General features: G+C 57.3%; 1 protein-coding gene across 2 annotated transcripts in view; it reads left to right on the forward strand.

Moving 5' to 3' along the window:
- Nucleotides 1-18,871, forward strand: part of BCAS4 (breast carcinoma amplified sequence 4) — a 53,825-nt gene extending 34,954 nt beyond the window's left edge. The window contains exon 5 of one of the 2 annotated variants that reach the window (XM_080685110.1): nt 17,837-18,871. In XM_080685110.1, the coding sequence (XP_080541236.1) occupies nt 17,837-17,959 (123 nt within the window). In that variant the 3' untranslated portion in view covers nt 17,960-18,871. The remainder of the gene's footprint in view (nt 1-17,836) is intronic. The other variant, XM_080685111.1, reaches the window with a different exon arrangement.
- Nucleotides 18,872-19,281: the final 410 nt, after the last annotated feature.

The following is a 19,281-nucleotide window of genomic DNA, read 5'->3' on the forward strand; positions in this document are numbered from 1 at the left end:
TGTCAGTGAAGGCTTTCTGTGCCCTGTCTTAGCTTCCCATAACAACTCCAGAGATGATATTCTTTCTGTTGGTGAGGAAGAGATCTGAGGCTCAGAGCGGGCTGTTCACTTGCCCAGGGTCACACAGCATAAGTGGCAGATCCAGGCTTTGATCCAGCTTTGACTTTGTTCAATGTGTCACTCCTCTCCCTCTTGAGATCTTCCCAAAGGCAGGAACTATAGCCCCAGTGGCCAAGGTTGCAAACTGGAGATTTTTGGGCCAAATCTATCCCATTAACATATTTTGTTTGGCTAGCTTGGTGTATTTATACATTTAATTTGAATTCAATGCCAGCATTTAAAACAAGTTTTACGTAAGAATTTGTACTTCTGACTTCTCTTGAAAAAGCAGAGGTCTGGGCCCCTGAGCAGCATATCTGGCCTATCACCCATTCTCAGTTCCTGCCTGTGGGCATTTGCGCTTCCTACCCAGGTTGAGCACATAGTAGGTGTGCATTAAATATGAATCAATGAATGCTCTTATGGCTTCCATGGCCCTTGATGGCCTCCCCAGAGGCTGTTTCCCGGCTGTGGAGAGCTGGGATGGCATGCCCACGCCTTCCTCACTCCCTGCAACTTGGGGCTGCCTCATGGAGGTAATGGAGGCTGTGAGTGAGCTGTCCTGCCCAGGCTGGCCTGCAGGAGTCGTCAGTGCCAGGTTTGGTGTCTCCACCCCTCCCCCTTCTTGCTCCCCCAGCTCCCTCCCCTCCCCGCCCAGCAGAGAGGAAGCGAGGGAGGGAGGGTGGGAGGGAGGCTCAGCCCTGCTGGGCACCGCCCCCTCCCTCTGCCCAGTTCCCCTGGAGGGTTACTCCCGGAAGGAGGCAGGCTTGGCTGGGGCTTTATCTGGTGGTGGAGGCCAGCGAGGCACCAACACAAAGGCAGATGAGGTTCCATGGCGCCTTCTCCAGGCCCTGTACCGCCTCTGCTTCTCCTTCTGCCCCATCATCCCTTTCGGTAAAAATGCAACATGAGCAGATGGCAGATATTACCGCGAGAGCCGAGTGGCTCTGGTCCCCAGCCCCCCTCCCCCGCCGCCCCCCCAGCAGCCCCCACCAAACTGGCTCCCAGTGAGTTGCTCAGCACTCACACGTGAACAGGTCTGTTGGGCTGGGTAGGAACGTGCTGGGAAGGAACATTGCATTCATTCTTGTTGAGGCTCTGAGGGTGTGTGGAGAGGAAGTTCCTTTTGACAGGAGGGGTTATTATCTGGACGCCTGCATGGCGCACGCCAGCTTCTCCCTGATTGCTGGGACCCTCGTATTGCACCCTTCCCAAACACCATCACCACTGGGGCACCACGTGTCAGCAGCATCCTCAGGTCCTCAGACGGGGCTCCGCCAGCCCTTCCCGCTCTGCACATGCTGGTCCCTGCCTAGAATACCCTTCCTGCCCTCTGCCTGGGAGTGTTTATTCATTGTTCAAGGCCCAGTCAAAGGAATGTTGCCAGCTCTGGGCAGCCCCCTGGATCCCCTGCCATAGCAGGCAACATTCCTCTGGGCCTCCCAATGCCCTGTTCCTTACCCTGTGAGCTGCTGAGTTTTCACCTGTTGTTTCCCCCAGACCCAGGGTTTCTCAGGAGCAGGTACAGGGCTATCTTATCTTTGACTTTGAAGTTACGATGATGCTAGTGGCCTGAGTTTTCTGGGCTCTTCTTTGGGCTGGCACAAGCTAGCACTTCACCTGCCCTAGTTTGGTTCATGTCCATGCCACCTGTTACATAGGTACCGTCTGTTATCATCCCCACTTTACAGATGAGGAAACGGAGGCTCACAGAAATTAGAACATTTCAACTTAACCAGCCAGGCATTGGCATGTGTGATTCCAGAGCCCCACACTCTTCATGCCCCAGGGCTCGGAATTACAGTTCTCACCAGGATCTGGTAGGGCCCTGAGAGAGGCAGAGGGGCTGGGTGGGGACTGTGGCCAACAGAAGAGGCAGGTGTCCTCAACTCCAGCCAGGAGTAAAGGCTCAGCATGGCCTGAGCTTGCCCTTACGTATAAAGAGGTTGAGGATGTAGATTTTTATGTGAAATCAGTTGATTTTGAAGATAAATCTGAGAGGCTCATAGGAATCTAGGGGGCCTGTTGGCTCTCAGGCCTCCATCTCTGCCTTGGCAAAGAGCTGTGGTGAAGCAGTGCCGAGCATGGTACCGAGCCTGGGCGTGGGAGAGGAGGAGAGGAGGGAGGAGCTGGTGTCGCAGCAGTGGAGATCGGCCTTGAGAACTAGTGCTGAGCAGGCAGGCTTGGACTCGCTGTGACCCTGGCCACTCCCGTCCAGGCCATGGGCACCCACTGCCCTTCTCCGAACCCTGGTGTCCTTGGTGGACATAGGGCATCCAGAGGGGGTCCCACAGTGATGTGCCTGGTGTAGCGAGACTTGGCACGTGGGAGCTGTGACCTGGGCACCAGAGGATGCAGAAGTGATGACACTGGGTCCTTGCTTGTAACTCACAGAGGGTAACTCACAGGCAGGTGCAATTAGCAGGTAATTATGAGAAGGGCTGACTTCTGCACGTGCACAACAGGAGAGAAGAGAGGTCGGGGGAAGTCGCTGACATAGGCGAGGAGAGGATGGGAGGGCACAGCATGGCCCGATGGTGGCACCCGCTTCACACTGGGTCACACAGCGCTCCTGGCGAGGGTGGGCCGGGCAGAGGATGGCAGCTCGACGGGCCGTCACAGGTTCTGGGGGGACGTGATGAGCGGAGGTGGGTCCTTTAGGAGTGCAGGTTCCTGTGTGATGCCTGCGCTGGGGTTGGGGCGTCTGGAGAAAGTGTGACCTCGTGATGCCATGGAGCCTGGAAAGCTCTTGAACTTGGTTCCGTCCCTGGTCACTGTTGTGCTGGGAAAGTAAACCACATCTCATTAGGCAGTAAATCCATCCAGGTGCCTGTTTCGGCTGATAGCATCGCACCTTGTCTCATTGCCAGCCTTAAGTCAAGGCCAAAGTTCCCGTTACTTGGAGAGTCCCAAATTACCCTGGAACCCAATTGGAGAGGGGGACTGCTGGCTCTTAAATGGAGGCAGGGGTTCGAGCAGCAAAAGGCAGTTTCGGGGCTGGCCATGGCTGAGCAGTGCTAGACATTGCTGGGAGGTGTCCGGTGTGACCTGGTTGGGATCTCAGCCCGTGGCTCTGGGCCTGCCTTATCCTTTCCCATGTCTGGCAGCTCTTTACTGGCCTGGATCTGGCTCCAGAGGCCTTGGGCAATGGCCCGAGTGTTTGTGTGTGGCGGGGGTGAGGGGGTGATGGCCAGGAGGGGCTCAGATGGCCATAGTCATTGCTGGGAGAGAAAGGGGAGACCACAGCTGCTTGTGGGGTTGGCTGCCCAGTGCACCCAGCAGTCTGTCACTGTCTGGCCAGCAGGCATTTATTGAGCGCCTACTGTGAGCCAAGCACCCTGAATGATAGATGAGCCACGCCTCTTGGTGCTAGAGATGTCCTGGCACTTACAAGTTTTGAGGCTCCTGGTGATTAGAAATGGAAGCAGTGCGAGCATTGTGATTTAGTTTAAACGTTCATGCTTTGAAACTGAATGCACTTAATACTGAAAACGCAATGTTATGAAATTGTACACTCGGGCTGTCTGCAAGCTAATGGTGGCATTTAAAAAGAATACGAATCCAGGGGGCCATAATGATAATGAACTTAGCCAGCATTCACTGAGCAGTTATATTGGCATGACATCCTGGCCCCGTTTCCAAATGAGGAAACCGAGGCACAGAGAGGTTCAGGTGGCCAAGGTCACACAGCTGGAAAGGGGGCCACCTGAGGGGCTGGGAATGGGATACCAGCTCTGTGGGGCTTCGGAGGGGATGTCACAGGTTCCAACATGAGGGCCTCCTCGAGCCCCATGGCCACACCTCCCCTCATCCCCAAAGCGGCATGAGCCACATGTCAGGGGGGTTATGGACAGGCAGACGTGGGAAGTCCCCAAGGCTTGGCCCCTGGACCCCCAGGAGGCCCCAGAAAGTGCACTCAGCCTCTTACGAACGTGTGGGGAGGGGGGGGGGTGAGGCGGGTAGCACGGCCAGGCCTGCAGGGTGCTGCTGTCCTGGGCTTCTTTCTCTTTGTGCCTTGGGCTTTTGCTTCTGGAAACCTTGGATCTTGTGCCTGGAGACAGCCTGCCCATCCCCCTCTGTGCGCACACACTGCCTCTCCCTGCCCCCACATTCTCCTCTGCGTTCTCCTTGGCTACTCCAGGAGCTGCCACATGTGTGACCCCAGCCCTTTACCTCTCTTCCTGCCCAGCCCCGGGGCTGGGCTTAACTCCTCTGATGCCAAATGTACATCCACCGCCCCTCTTTTCTTTCATTCATGCACTTACTCATTCGTTCAACAAATACCCACTCATCCATAGGAGCCGTGCTATTTCATGTAAGAGCCCAGGACAGAAAATGTTCCTGCCCTCTGGCAGCCCGATCTAGTGTATGTAATGTGCCCGGGGGAGAGGGAAAACTGAAGAAGGGCAGGGAGGGTGTGTCTGGGGGCAGGGGCACAGGAAGCTGGACCCTGTAGCTCATGGTGGCTGGCGCCCTGGAGGGAGGCAAGTGTGAGGTGTTCTGGGGCAGCTGAGGGAGCAGGGAGGCCTGCGTGGGTGGCAGGCTGGAGCCGGATGGGAAGGTGCGGGGAGTGAATGTAGCAGATACGGGACCAGTGCAAGGGCTTGGCCCTGGAGAGTTTGGAGAGGGATCTGCCCTGCGTCTGGCCCATGTAAAGGAAGATGAGGGGTGTGTGTGGAGGCTAGGAGGTTAGAGCTGCTGGCATGGTCCAGGGAGAGATGCTGGTGGCCTGGATTAGGGTGGCCAGGGTGTAGGTGGGGAAACATGGTCTATTCTGTGTGTGTGTGTGTGTGTGTGTGTTTACTTGAAATTCTTTATTGAAATAACTAGTAGCCCTGTGCATGAATCTGTGCACCAGTAGCTTGCTGCCATCCTCCAGTAGCTCTCCGCCTGCTGCCCCGCTCTCCTGTAGCTCCCTCCGTGCCCTCCCCCGCCCCCCCATAGCTTGCTGTCCAGCCCCCTCCTGTAGCTCTCCACCACTGGCTTGTAGCTCGCTGCCCCACCCTCCTGCCGATCCCTGATCCGGTTGCTTCACAGTGTAACAACCATTTGCATATTACATCTTTATAGGATTGTAGATTCACATGCAGCTATAAGAAATAATACAGCCCTGTCCGGGTGGCTCAGTTGGTTGAGCATTGTTCCGTACACCCAAAGATTGCAGGTTCGATCCCCAGTTGAGGGGTGGGGGAGGCAACCAATCACTGTATCACCCACATTGATGTTTCTGTCTCTCTCTCTCTCTCTCTCTCCCTTCCTCTCTCTGAAAATCAATTTTAAAAAAGAAAGAAAGAATACAAAGAGACCCCTTGTGCACTTTGTCCAGTTGCCCGCAGTGGTAACATTTTGCAAAACTGTAGCACAATATTACAGGCCAGGATATTGACATGGATACAATCCCTTGTTCTTACTCAGATCTCCCCACTTTTACTTGTGCTCATTTTTGTTTTAATTTCTATACGATTGTGTCAGTTCTATACAATTTTATTTTATTTAGGTTGTGTCTCCACTTTCACCCAGCCCCTAGCAACTGCTAATCTGCCCTCCATCTCTAAAATTGGGCTCTTCCAAAGACGTTCTATAAATGGAATCCTACAGCATGCAACCTTTTGCGACGGTTTTTCTCGTGCAGCATAATTCCCTGGAGATTCATTCCAGTTGCCGTGTGAATGGAGAGAATCCATCTGGGTGCATTTGCAGGTGGAGCCCCAGTTGGATATTCCAGGGTGGGGTTCAGGGCTGGAGGCCTGAGGCTGAATGAGCTGGCCCAGGGAGGCAGAGGGGTGGGTCAATGCCCTGGTCTGTATTGAGTAAGCATCTCCAGGACACCAGGTGCTGTTCGAGGCATGAGGATACGGCCGTGTAAGAGACGGATGAGGTCCCTGCCGGTAACACTGTGGGGGAACATGGGGCCGAAGACCTGGAGACAGTGCTCAGAATCTTCCTCCTCCTCTTTCCTCTCTTCGCACCCAGAGGGCTGGGCCCCTATGAGGCCAGCGGCAGGCAAGGCCCTGGGTGTTTAGACCAGAGGTTTCCAGGAGTCCTGAGTGAGTGAGCACAGAGGGAAGGCAAGATGGAGCCCATTCAGTAAAGACTGATCTGGCTTCTCAGATGGCCTTTGTCCTTTAAGAATATTTTTTTTCTTAGAGAGAGAGAATGAGAGAAAGAGATTGTTTGTTGTTCCATTTCTGCATTCATTGGTTGATTCCTGTATGTGCCCCACCAGGGGTCAAACCTGCAACCTTGGCATATTGGGACGACACTCCAACCAACTGAGTGCCCGGCCAGTGCAAGAATGTTATTTCTTTGACAGAGGGATGTGGTTGGCATATGGTGGAGGGTGGTGGTGGGTGTTTTTCGTGTTCTTTCGAGGCACAGTGACTTGGCTTGGGTTTGGAGAGGCCCTGACCCCATGGAATGACTCCCCAGCTTCCATCCCAGTCTCCTTGTCTCCAGCCTGCAACCCATCCCATCCCCCCTCCTGTCTCCCCACCTGGCCACCTCACTTTCTGTCAGGGCCACTCAGCCCTCCCCTCTCCTTTCCTCACCCCCACATTTTCTCCTCTTTAGCTCTCAATGTCCACTTCCCCTCTCTCTTCCCCACCCCCTCCTTGTTCCCCTCTGTTTCCTCTCTTTCTAAGTCCCCCTTATCTGGTTCTCCCCCGCTTTCTCTCTCTTTTCTATCCCGTTTTATTTTCTGTCTCTGTCTCCCCTCTGTTGTCTGTCCCCCCTCTCCCCATCTTTGATTCTCTCCACAGCTTCATCTCTGTCCCCTGCTCACTCCGTCTCTCCCTTTTCCTTCCTCTCCCTCTCAAGTCTTATTTCCCAGACCTTGAAATCCTCCTTTTCACACTCAAGGGCCTGTCTGATCCACTGTCCTAACCTGACAGGACAGCACGCGAGGCTCTTGTGCGAGGGCCTCTGGGACAGTCCTGGGCCCTGGTGAAGGACGAGGCCGTGGGAGGGAACCAGTGTGGCGACAGGGGCTGTGGAGGCTCCCCGGCAGCGTGCAGGTCACGTGGTGAAGGACGGGCCCAGCAGGAGCCCTGAGGGCACCCGTGTGAGGGAAGGATAGGTGCCTGGACGCCTGGACCAGGTGGCAGCCTGGGCCTTGCCTCGGAGCAGGAGCCTCCAGCCGCTGGGAGGCGGCTGCTCAGCGGGGGAAGAGGCCCCCAGGCTGGGCAGGGACAGGGCAGGCCTGTGCGTGGCTCCTTATCTCCTGTGGGTTCTGGTGGACACCTCTGTTTTTGCCCCTATGGCTTGTTTATTTAATGAAGAACAGCCGCCCACGTTAGGGGCCCGACAGAAGGGTCGATGGCGTCTGTGTGTGCACTCTGCTGCCCAGAGCTCATGGGTGCTGTTTTCAACATTCTTCTGTGGAGCCAACCACCTTCGAGGCCGCTGACAAAACCTGAGGAGTCCACCCAGAGCAGCGCCGGGTGGCGATGTACAGCGCCCCTGACAGTGGCCCAGCACCGTGACAGTGGCCCAGCGCCCCTGACAGTGGCCCAGCGCCGTGACAGTGGCCCAGCGCCGTGACAGTGGCCCAGCGCCCGTGACAGTGGCCCAGCACCGTGACAGTGGCCCAGCACCCGTGATAGTGGCCCAGCACCGTGACAGTGGCCCAGCGCCCCTGACAGTGGCCCAGCGCCCCTGACAGTGGCCCAGCACCGTGACAGTGGCCCAGCGCCCGTGACAGTGGCCCAGCACCGTGACAGTGGCCCAGCACCGTGACAGTGGCCCAGCGCCCGTGACAGTGGCCCAGCACCGTGACAGTGGCCCAGCGCCCGTGACAGTGGCCCAGCGCCGTGACAGTGGCCCAGCGCCGTGACAGTGGCCCAGCGCCGTGATAGTGGCCCAGCGCCCGTGACAGTGGCCCAGCGCCCGTGACAGTGGCCCAGCACCGTGACAGTGGCCCAGCACCGTGACAGTGGCCCAGCGCCCGTGACAGTGGCCCAGCACCGTGACAGTGGCCCAGCGCCGTGACAGTGGCCCAGCGCCCGTGACAGTGGCCCAGCGCCCGTGACAGTGGCCCAGCGCCGTGACAGTGGCCCAGCACCGTGACAGTGGCCCAGCGCCCGTGACAGTGGCCCAGCACCTCTCTGGGGAGGAGAATCTTAGTGACAGGAGGCCGCTGGCCTGAGCAGCCACTGGTTTGCTGCCTTCCCTTCCCTGTTCTGTGCCCAGAGGGTAGTGTCTGCTGCAGCCAAATCCATCCGCTGATGTCCCCCCAATCCACCCCTGCCCCTGCTGCCGCCCTTTGCCCCACACTGTTTTCTCAGCCAGGAGGCTGTCCATGGAGCTGTCCACGTGTGACCTGTCAGGCACAGCATGGAGCATACCCATGCTGGGCCACACAGGGCTGTCACCACAACCGGCTGCAGACTTGCGGGGCCACGTGAAAAAGGAAACCGTGAGGCGCCTTTCGAAGTTTAGGAAGAATTTCCAGGCAGTGACAGTGAGTGTTAGACCAAGCACGGGCCACGGGCCTGTCACAAGCCCTGTCCATCACTTGCAGATGTCACGCTTCGAGTGAGTTCCTGAGCCTTCGTCTCCGCATCTGTAAAATGGGAGTGGCAGTCACCCTCTGCATAGGATTGTCGTGCGCAGTAACTGAGACCAGTCAGGCTTAGCTGCTGTTGCTGGCCTTGATGACATCAGTATTATTACTGCATAGCTCGTAATCTGTGCTGTTCGTGTTTCCTCCGTGCTTTGCACATGCTGCGTGGGTCCGCTCCATTTATTTTGAAATGACCTTTTTGTCTTGGGTGATTTTAAATGTGCAGAAAGCTTGTAAAGATGATTCAGAGTCCCCATATGCCCCTTACGCAGTGTCCCCCATGGTCATATCACACACAGTACAGTCATCGAAGCTCAGACCCAGCACCGGCCCGAGCAGCTACTAAACCCCAGGCCTGGATTCACCAGTTTTCTCTCTCCCCGTGTTCCGTCCCAGGCTCCCATCGCCGGCAAAGCGCTGCTTTAAGCAAGTGCTTTATTTGTAACGTGGTCTCGTGTCTCCAGGGGTGGGTCACAGACCCGGCCAGGCAGGGGCAGCAGCCTTGAGCCCCCAGTGACGCCAGAACAGGCCCTGCAGGTGTCCTCGCGTGGAGACAGGATGGTCACCGCTGGTCTTGGGCCCAGGCCTTTCCTGTCCGCCTCGGGGGCCGACAGACCAGTCGTCCGTTTCTCATGGCCCGAGTGTCTCCGTGAGCCCGGCTCAGCTGCCGCTGGGCTGTGGCCCTGAAGACTGACGTGGTCTGTCCCCAGGGGCTGAGCCTGTGGGGAGATGGTGGTAGCCAAGGAAGAAGGTTGCAGAGTAGGCTCCACGGCGAAGCGGGGGTTGACACATGGTTGGAGGCCCCTTAGGAGGGTCTGAGGAAGGACGGACCCAGCACAAGACCCGGCAGGAATGACCTGAGTGGAGACAGCAGGTGCAAAGGTCCCAGTGAGGTCCAGGCCCCAGGCTGGACGGCTGTGAGTGACGGGAGGTGACAGGCCGAGTTCAGAGGTCAGGCCAGATCATCTGGGGTCAAAACCCCCCACGCTAAGGGGCCAGGCAGGTGGCAGAGATGAGTCACACGGCCAGGGGACTGCGCGGGCGAGCACACACGTCCCCTGTGTAGGGACAGCTGCTGCTCAGCGCCAGCTCCATGTCCGCCAGGTGCCAGGGCTTCCGGTTTTCAGAGGAGCTTGAAATCCATTTTTCATAGGGAAATGGCATTTCATTTAAAAACGTGAGAACAAAACCAACCAAATGCAACAGAACTAGCAAAGAAAGGCCAGTGGCGGCCACACGGGACACGCCTGTGGTCTGGCTCTGCCTGAGGGTGTGACGTGGTGACAGGGCCTGATGACCGGGTCCAGGAGTCGGCTGTGAGTCTCACTGCAGGGAGCTGTGTGGCGCAGGGTCAGCTCTGGTGTTTGGGACAGTCCCTCAGGCTGCCGTGTGGGGAACGTGTTGAGGACAAGAGCAGAGGCTGGGAGGGCACGGACGGCTGCCAGGGGCGAAGGGGAGAGGGGTTTGGGAAGAATTCGCAGACGGGATTGGGGATGGGTTGGCTGCAGCTGTGGGGAGTCGAGGGTGACCCCCAGGTGTCCGGTTTGGACAGTGGGGTGCGTGGAGGTTTAGGTAGCAGGTGGGCTGGCAGTCAATCACTTGACTCCTGAAAGCCTCAAATTTTCTCGTTTGTAAAAGGGCTTGACCTGTGCGATTGAGTCTCTGGCATATAACAGGTACTCAACTAAAAATATTCATCTAAGTATATGTGTAGCTTGTCTGTAATTGGACAACTGCACCCAGTGGCCATGTGATGAGCAAACCCAGGCATGTGGTGTTCAAATAGGATGACTCCCGTGCTGACCAGCACCGTCGCTGGAGGAGGGAGTCGGATCCCCTGGGGGGGCCTCGGGGGTGGGGCCCAGCACCACAAGGTGGAGGGGCCGAGGCTGGAGGCTCAGGTCAGGAGCTGGGTCCCAGGCAGACCTAGTTCCAGAGGGGCTGGGGCGTGACCCGCCTCACCTTGCCCTCCTCCCCTCCCTGAGGGTGTGTCAGTTCGGATGCAGGAGCCAGCGTCTTGGCAGAACTTCTGAGGGCTCCTCCTCTGTGGTTTCCATGTTAACGCTTTCCCTCCAGCTAAAGGCAGAACCCACGGGGATCCAGGAACCTGCTCCCAGGGTCAGCATCGCCTGTAACAAGATTGCGCCAGTTGTCCCTGCTGCTAGGGGCTGCCCACTCCGGGAACCCCCAGCCCTGCTTCCCGGTCCCCAGGGCCTCCGCCTCCCACAGCCACCAGCTGCTGTGGTCCCCAGGCTGGTAGCGCTGGGCAGGAGCCAGGCTGGGCGGACAGCTTCCGCGGGAAGGGTGCATCTGTGTGACTTGAGCAGGCTCCGTCCGTGAGGCTAGCCAGCCAGTCCTTCGGGCAGGATGGGACACGCAGGGGCCGCTTACAGGAACGGGAGGGCTCTGCTCAGCTGTCAGAGCATTCTGGAATACTGCCCCCCCCCCCGCCCTGCCCCCAGCAGGCACAGGCAGGACAGCCGAAAGCCCAGAGGCAGGACAGGAGGGAGGCGAAGGCATCGAGGGGAAGGTCCTGTCACGGGCTCAGAAGAGCCCATTTGAGGCCCAGCTCTGACTTTTACCAGCTGTGCGGCCCTGGGCCTAGCCTACCCGGTCCTCACTGAGCCTGCTTTCTCCTCCATTAAACGGCGCCATCGCAGAACCTCCCTCTCAGGCTCTGGCGAGACCAGGGGAGACCGTCTGTGGGTGAAAGGCAGCAGCCACTGGTCGTGGTGATGACCCTGGGACAGGACAGCCTGGGGCCCGGGCACGGGGCTGAAGCAGAGCCTGCCCCATCCAGCTCCGCTGCAGCCCATGGAGACTTGTCTGAGCCACGTGACGGGAGCCCGGAGCCACTGCCAGCTCGAACGCCTGCAGCTCGTGTGGGCGAGTGCGTCAGGCCGGGCAGGGACAGTGACAAACTGGACAGCACATGCCCTGTCCAGAGGGGCCAGCTCCCTGAACCCCGCAGGAATGCGGCCCAGTGTGGCCAGATAGCTCTGTTGTTCAAGAGAAATAGGAACTCAATACTTCATTGAAACATCCCAGTTCTTCCCTGTTGGCAGCTAACTCATTTTTAAATTTGCATGAGCCAAACCCTGTCTGTGGGCCAGATGCTAACCATAGGCCACCATTTGTGACCTCTGAGGATGCTGGGAGGGGGACCCCTCAGGGTCCCGGACTAGAGCTCAGCCCCGGGGTCACCTCATCCTGGCTGGGTGCTGGGACAGTGCAGATCCTGGGGTCAGGTGGACCTGGGTCAGATTCAGCTCTGCCAGTACCCAGCTGGGCAGTCTTGGGCAAGTGCCTCTCTGAGCCTCAATTTCCTCTTATATGACAAGGGATTGTGGCCCCTGCGTCTCGGTGGCTGTGAGGATGAACGGGCCTGGCCTGCTTGTTTTTCACTCCTCCTTGTCATGGGGTTGAACGGAGAGAGGTCAGACGCCAGAGCTGCTGCTTATGTTTGCTTCCCCCCCTCAAACGAATGTTTTCATTAGAATTAGGGTCAATAGATATGATGATGCAGAGAGTCCCCGTACACCCCTTGCCAGCGTCCCCCATCATCCACATCTTATTTGCTGTGTCCTGTAAACCTGACACGCTGCTGTTAATGAAGTCCACGGCTCCTTCAGATGTCACTCGTCTTTCTAACATCCTTTCCCGTTCCAGGATCGCATCCAGGATACCAGCAGTGTTACATTTGGTCCCCGTGTCCCCCAGCCCCTTTGGTCTGTGCAGCTTCTCAGACTGGCCTAGGTTTGGTGACCTTGCCCGTTTTGGGGAATAATGGTGCGGTGTTTTGTACACTCTCCCTCCATGAGGGCCGATCTGGCGTTTTTCTCATGGTGAGACTGGGCAGTAGATTTGGGGGAGGAAGATCACAGAGGTGAAGTATCATACCCGGGGGACACGCTGTCGCCTGGACATGACACAGATGAACTGGACATGGCACAGATGAAGGCCTGACACCTGGCCAAGGTGGGCTGGCCAGGTCTCTTCCCTGGGCAGTTACCGCCTCCCCCTCACCCCTGCCATTCCATAGTCCACATGGAAGCAAGTCACCCAGGGCAGCCCCCACCCAGCGGGCGGAGAAGCTGCAGCTCCTGGAGGGGGTGATACATCGGTTACTGGGAACTATTTTGTATCTTTTGGAATTATTCTGAGATTTGCATCTTCTCCTCCTGTCTGTTTGCTCTTACACCTAGCAGTTTTGACTTCCATTGGCGATGGTTACATTTCGTTATCTAAGCAATGTGAGCTTCGGTCCTGGCTCCGCCCATTTACTGTCTGTGACTGTGGGCAGCTCTCTCTCAGCTGGAGTGATGACGAGAATAGTAGCAGCCGTGTCAGTCGGTCAGTGTTCATCTGGTGACAGAACTGGACTAAAGTAGTTGAACCAAATAGGCTTTGTGTTTTTTCCTCACGTGACAGGAAGTCATGAGGTGGCCAGTTGAGCTCGTGGATCTTCTCAAGGAAGTGGTCAGGGACTTAGGCTTCTCCTGGCTGCTGCTCTGCCACTCCTAACATGTGGCCTTTGTCCTCCTGGTCCCAAAGTGGCTGCCAGACCTCCAGCACCACTGCTGTGTTCCAGGCAGGACTCCGTGAAATTGATGGCATTATCCCATTTCACAGAGAGGAAAGGGATGCTCACGAGGATGAGAAATCCCTATCTTAAGGGAGTGAGTGCTGTGAGGGCTGAGACCATGTATGTAACCTGGGGCACAGTAGGTGTAGCTATTGTTTGCCCAATGGGAGAGGCCTCTCCAGGTCCCTAGGGGCTGGGGTGCCTGGTTACCTGGGGATGATGGTGGGCCTCTGGGTACTGGAGCCCCTGCACATGGTCAGCCTGGGGCCTCAGACCGCCTGGGGCTGCCTGTGGAACATCAGAACTGGCTCGTGAGTGGGACAGCAGTGTGGCCTGCTTATTTGAGGATGGAGGATGCCGGTTGTGCCAGGACAGGCTGGGGCTGCAAGGATGACGAATGACACCCAGGCCTGGGGCCAGGCAGCAAGGCGGCCTGGCCCTGACTCCTGCAGCTCGTGTCTGCTGATCCGGTACTCAGTGCCCACTGCATGGGAGATACAGGGGAGGGTTTCTCTTGTTCTGTTTAGGAAGATAGATTTAAATTCAGGGGCAAACTATGGCCTGAGGACAAATCTGGCCTACCACCGTCTTTGTCAATAAAGTTTTATTGACACACAGCCATGCCATTCATTTACATATTTTCCCTGGCTGCTTTTATACCACATGGCAGAGTTGAGTAGTTGTGACAGAGACTTTGCAGCTTGCAAAGCTTGAAATGTTTACTGTCTGGCCCTTTGCAGGACTAGCTTGCTGACCGTGGCCTGTACAGAAAGCAGCCAGGATCCGGGCTGTGCAGGCGGGCTTCCTGAGAGGCGTGGTGGGCTGGGGCTCATGAGGGGCTGTGGGGTTTCTGGAAACACAGGATGCAACAGCCATGTGGGGGCTTTGTCAGGAAAGTAGCTGTTTGGGGTGCAGATTGCCAGGGTGCGGCTCTGAGCATCTGCTGAAGCAGCAGGCCAGGCGATGGTGAAGTGGCCTGGGGGCTTGTGGCCCATAGGACAGCACTCCTTAGCTTGCCCCCTGGCGCCACAAGGGGCTGTGGGCCAGAGCAACTAGTTCATGCCATTTTTCAAGAGAAGCCGGCAGTCTGGTTTCATGGAGAACGTTTAAAAAACCATGAGCGCACGTGCCTCAGGTGTGCAGGGTGGAAGTGAGGAAGGTGGGGTGTGTGGGTAGACCTCGGGAGCATGCCAGGCTCAGTGCCCCAGAGATCCCTCCTGCAGAGGATGGCAGGCGGGCTCTGTGCTGGGGGAGGGCACTCGGGGTAACTGGGAGGTAGGGGGTGTGGCTGAGTCCTAGGTCTGCATGGCTGGTCTCCTGTCTCCCATCCTATCGGAGCTGGTGGGTCACTCCTGCCTTCAGGCTTGGCATGAGCCTGAGTGGGGCACCATTCCTTGCTCATCTGGCCACCCCCAGAGGGGAGGGACTCTTACAGCAGCTGTAGGTGGAGGCGTGGGAGGTGGAGATCTCCGAAGTCCCTGAGAGATTCTCAAGGGTTTGGGTTTGCTGCTCTATCCTCATGGAGTTGAGGCCGTGCCAGGAGGGGTGATAGGTGGGGGCTGGGCTTGGAGCTGCATCGGCCTGAGCGGACCCCAGCTGGAGGCTCCTGTGACTTGAGATGGGGATGACTCTTTCATCGCAGGTTGCCATGAGAATGAAGAGAAAATGGGAGTGACAGGGCTGGGTTTGCACAGCATCTGGGGTGCCTGTGCTGGGGCCTGGCCTTGGGGGTGGGCCTGTTCCCCCGACAGCATCTGGGGTACTGAGCTATTTTCAGCCTCACAGATGGGCCCTCACCTGCTGAGTCAAGAACTGGTTTCCAGGCACTCGGTGGCACCACTCTGGGTCTAGTATTTGTTTTAAGCAGGACTCTTGGTTGCAAGTGACAGCAACCAGGTCAGCTTGGCTTAAGCAAGAAGTCCTGGCTCAGGAACAGGGAGTCCAGGGTAACGCTAGCATCTAACAAAATCGGATTCAGGTGCTCAGATGATATTGTCAGGTCTCTGTCTCGCTCTATCTCCAACTCAACTTCTTTGGCAGGCACCCCAGTGGTGGCAGAAGTGGCCCTCAGGCCCCAGCCAGTGTGGCTCAGTGGATAGAGGGTTGGCCTGTGGACTGAAGGGTCCTGAGTTCAATTTCGGTCAAGGGCACGTACCTAGGTTGCAGGCTTGATCCCCAGCCCTGGTCGGGGTGCATGCAGGAGGAAACTAATCAATGTGTCTCTCTCACATCGATGTTTCTCTCTCTGTCTCTCCCTCTCCCTTCTATTCTCTCTAAAAATCAATGGAAAAATATCCTTGAGTGAGGATTAACAACAACAAAAAAGAAGTGGCCCTCAGGCTTGGGACCCATCCTCACAGGAACCTGGGTGGAGGTGGGGACATCCCTGTCCCAATAGCAAAAGTCCCACAGCTGCTGCTCATTGGCCCAGCTTGGGTCACATGATCACCCCTGGACCCATCCCTGCTGGGGGAGGTCAGGCCTCCTCTCACCCTTCCTTTAGCTGTAGGGTGGGCTGGGGGCTGGCACAAGTGAAAGCAGGACAATCAAGATGCCCATCCATACCAGAATGGGAAGTGGAGGCTGGACAGGCACACGCCCTCGCCACGAACACCCACCGACTAGAGCAGTGTTTGGAGCTGAAGAGGCCACATTCCCAGCCCCTGGCTCATCACTGGCCACCTGTTCTGGCAGACGTCAGTCCAGCTCTCCAGCCAGCTGAGTCCCTTTCCCACATTTCTCCACGTGCCCCACCATGTTGCCAGGGGCTTGCTCCAGGGCCGGGGTGGAGCCGCCAGCTCCACAGCCTTGCTTCCGGTCGTGCAGGCTGGGGCTCTCTAGACAAGGGAACGCCAGCCCGTGCGCCATGGCTTGTTCTCGGGAGCCCTGTGGGTTCCTTGCGAGAATGTCCTTTTCTGAGCACACGCAGCAGCTCTCTAATAACCTGGGCCGTCTGGCTGGGCCCACCTCCCTGCACCCCCTTTTCCTTGCTTTCCGAAGCAGGGATGATGTTCCCCTCCCTCACAAGGCGGGACCATTTCTTACATCAGATCTCGCTGGATCTAAAGACACCATTACCTCTAAAGCTGCTATAAGTCTCTTCTGACCACTTCTTGGTTCCTTCATAATGAGATGGATTTTCCTCCTTTTTTGGAAGTCTGTCCCCTTGAGAGAGGAGGCAAAAGCCCCGTCGGTGTGGTAGAACCATTTCAAAAACAACGGGGGTTGGGATAAGGCCCAGCAGGGGCCACACAGCAGTGCCGGGACTCGGCTGTGACCTGGCCTGGTCACTGGCCTGTGGGGACTCTCACGGGCCCCTCCTCTTACCTGGGCCCTAAGCCTGCCTTTCAGGATCACAGAATGGACTTTGGAGTGTTTTCAGGATGGCACTGGGCAGGGGCCAGTTCTCGGGAGGAATGGGGTGAAGGTACCCTAAAGCTGTGGGCTCTCCTCTTGCCTCATCGCATTGCCCTGGTGTGGGTTCTCAGTTGTGGCCGGCCGCGGTGCTATTGAAGGGCTTGTGTCCCATCTGCGGGGGTGGGATGCAGCCCAGGGAGGTGCTGGGAGAAGGGGACAGGTGGCAAAGGCCCGTGTCCCAAGTAGCTTCCAGGTGGGCTGAGCCAGGGTGGGCTGGCGGGCACTGAGTGCATGGAATGTTCTTTTCGTCCATGGCCAAGGTGAAATGCTGGTCTTGGTTTTCAGATGTGGGGTGACAACTCGGAGGTTTGTACTCCGAGACACCTGGGCACGTCCTGCCTTATTGGAAATTCTTTGATGCAATTGAGAGGGCTCGGTGTGGGGAGGGCTCAGGGCCCTGGGCTCAGACACTAGACTCCGCCTCCTCTCACCCTGCCCCCTGCCCATCCCCCCACGGGGAGCAGCCTCTCCGCAGCCTGACAGACCCTCAGCTGTCACTCATTGGGATCAGCCCTGAGAGCTGAAGGTGCCCACCAGGCCACTCCACCGACCAGTGACATCAGCCTCAGGGCGGGTCCGAGCGTGGTCCTTCCTAACCCTCCCAGGAGACTCCCCGACCGTCAGAGTTTGAGGGGATCCTCGGAAAAGCTGGTCTTCCCTCAGATGCAGGGACAGCCTGGAGCACCCTGCCACTAGAGAGAGCTTGGGGAGGGCGCCTGATGGGAAAGCCCCTTCCCAGCCTCCCGGCGCAGAACCCACCCCAGAAATAAGTCTGCACTTCTTAAAATGGTTCGATTAAAAACACAAAAACTAGCCCATGCATATGGCACACACTCTGGCAGCACAGACGGGTCCCCAGTCAGCCCGTCCCCTGTTCCCGCAGTGGCAGGCCTGGCCCAAGCTCCCGGGGACCCTGAGAGCTGTCTGTGCCCTGGCGCAGCGGCTGGCTTTGTCAACGTTCCTGTGAGCAAGCGCCGGCTCTGCCTGTGCTTGCTGAGGCCCACACAGCGCTCCCTGGGCACAGGGACCTGCATGGTGGCCGGCTCCCCAGGGGCTTGGCTTCCGGGCAGAGCTGCCAGAGCCTCAGGGGGTGTCCCGTCACATGCAGGACCCGTTCCTCCACAAAACAAGTGGAGTCACATGGCTGATGGGCACCCCATTTTCTGTCATTACAGAACCTGTCTAGGCCGGCGTCCCCGATGTTTGAGCTGCCCGCATTGTACAGGACTGAGGACTACTTTCCTGCGGACGCCGGGCAGGCAGCGCCCCAGCCCCCCAGCTGCCGTCCCCGCCTGTGAGCTGGCGGCCCTGGGCAGGGACGCTGGGGAGTGACCCTCTGCATGTGGGCGGCTCCGGTTTCTTCTTCTGTTTTTGTTGTCATTGATTTGTTTGCTGAATTTCCCCCCTTGCTTCACGTGAGACCGACCAAGGGGTCTGGAGAAGCAGCTGGAACCTGCGGGGTGATGCCTCCAGGAGGAGCTGCTGAAGGCATTTTCCGCCAGTGGTTGGCGGTCAGGTGTGATGAGCTGCTGTGCCCGAGGGACAGCGGGGACTTGCTCTCTGAAGGGTTTTGCGGGAACATGGGGGACTCACTGGGTGCCACAGGGCTGTGTGGTTGATGCCCCTCGCTGTTGGCTGGTTTGTCTGCCAACCCCAGTGCCCCCTGGCATGTGAATCGTGTCAATAAAGGTGTCAAGAGGTCATGTGTGGTCTGGGCGTGGGAACGGGGTCGGAGGGGTGACCGTTCCTCTCTACCCTGTGTAAGCATTTCCTGTAAGGCTGCTCCTGCCACCTGGGCGAGCCTGCCCCAATCTCCCGATGCAGCCCTGGCCGCACCTCCGGGGGGGGGGGGGCACTTCCGGCTGCAAAGGTGTGTTTGCTCCATTTCTTCTCATGCAGGTGAGTTTCCTGCTATTACCCTGCAAGTCCAGATTCCGCACTTTAGTCATGTTTCTAGTTTTTCTAGAATTCCTCAGAGAGCCAAGGGGATACACACACACACAGACCTGCACTAGAATTTCAAGGAAATTTAACTTAATGAATCAGGTGAGCTAGCAGAAAAGGAAAAAGTTGAGACTTGCCAATTTTAGGGTAATTTTTGGAATTAAACGATAAAGGTGGACCCCTTGTTTCAAGAAAAGCTGATGTTTTTCTGTGGAGGCAATATTTGTAAACTTCTATAATTTTTAAATTAAAAATGTTTATAAATTATTTTAAACTATGGAAGTCCAGCTGACATAGAGAAAGGTGCACCTAAGCGTCTGGTTCACTGAGTTTTCACATCTGTTCCTCTCCCCCAGGTGGAGAAACAAGCAAGCTTGGTCAGTGTCCCGGCCTCCCCCCCCCCCCCCGCTGCCCCGCCCCCTGCGCCAGCCCCGCCCTGATACCTCGCGGTACAGACGGGGTTGCAGCCTCTGTCCTCTGTGGGCTGCAGGGTGACGAGGATGCATACACAGTATGTCCTCTTTGTGTCTGGCTCCCGGCTGACACTGTGCCTGTGGGAGGCGTCCCTGTACAGCTGCGATCGTTCATTCTCGTGGCTGCGTCGGATCAATCCGGACTGTTTTTAATGAAGGAAGCTTAGACACTCGCTGTGCTCCAGCCTGCTAGGGGAGAGCAT

The sequence above is a fragment of the Plecotus auritus genome (genome assembly GCF_963455305.1).
Source record: "Plecotus auritus genome assembly, chromosome: 8".
In the NCBI taxonomy this organism is placed as follows: domain Eukaryota; kingdom Metazoa; phylum Chordata; class Mammalia; order Chiroptera; family Vespertilionidae; genus Plecotus; species Plecotus auritus.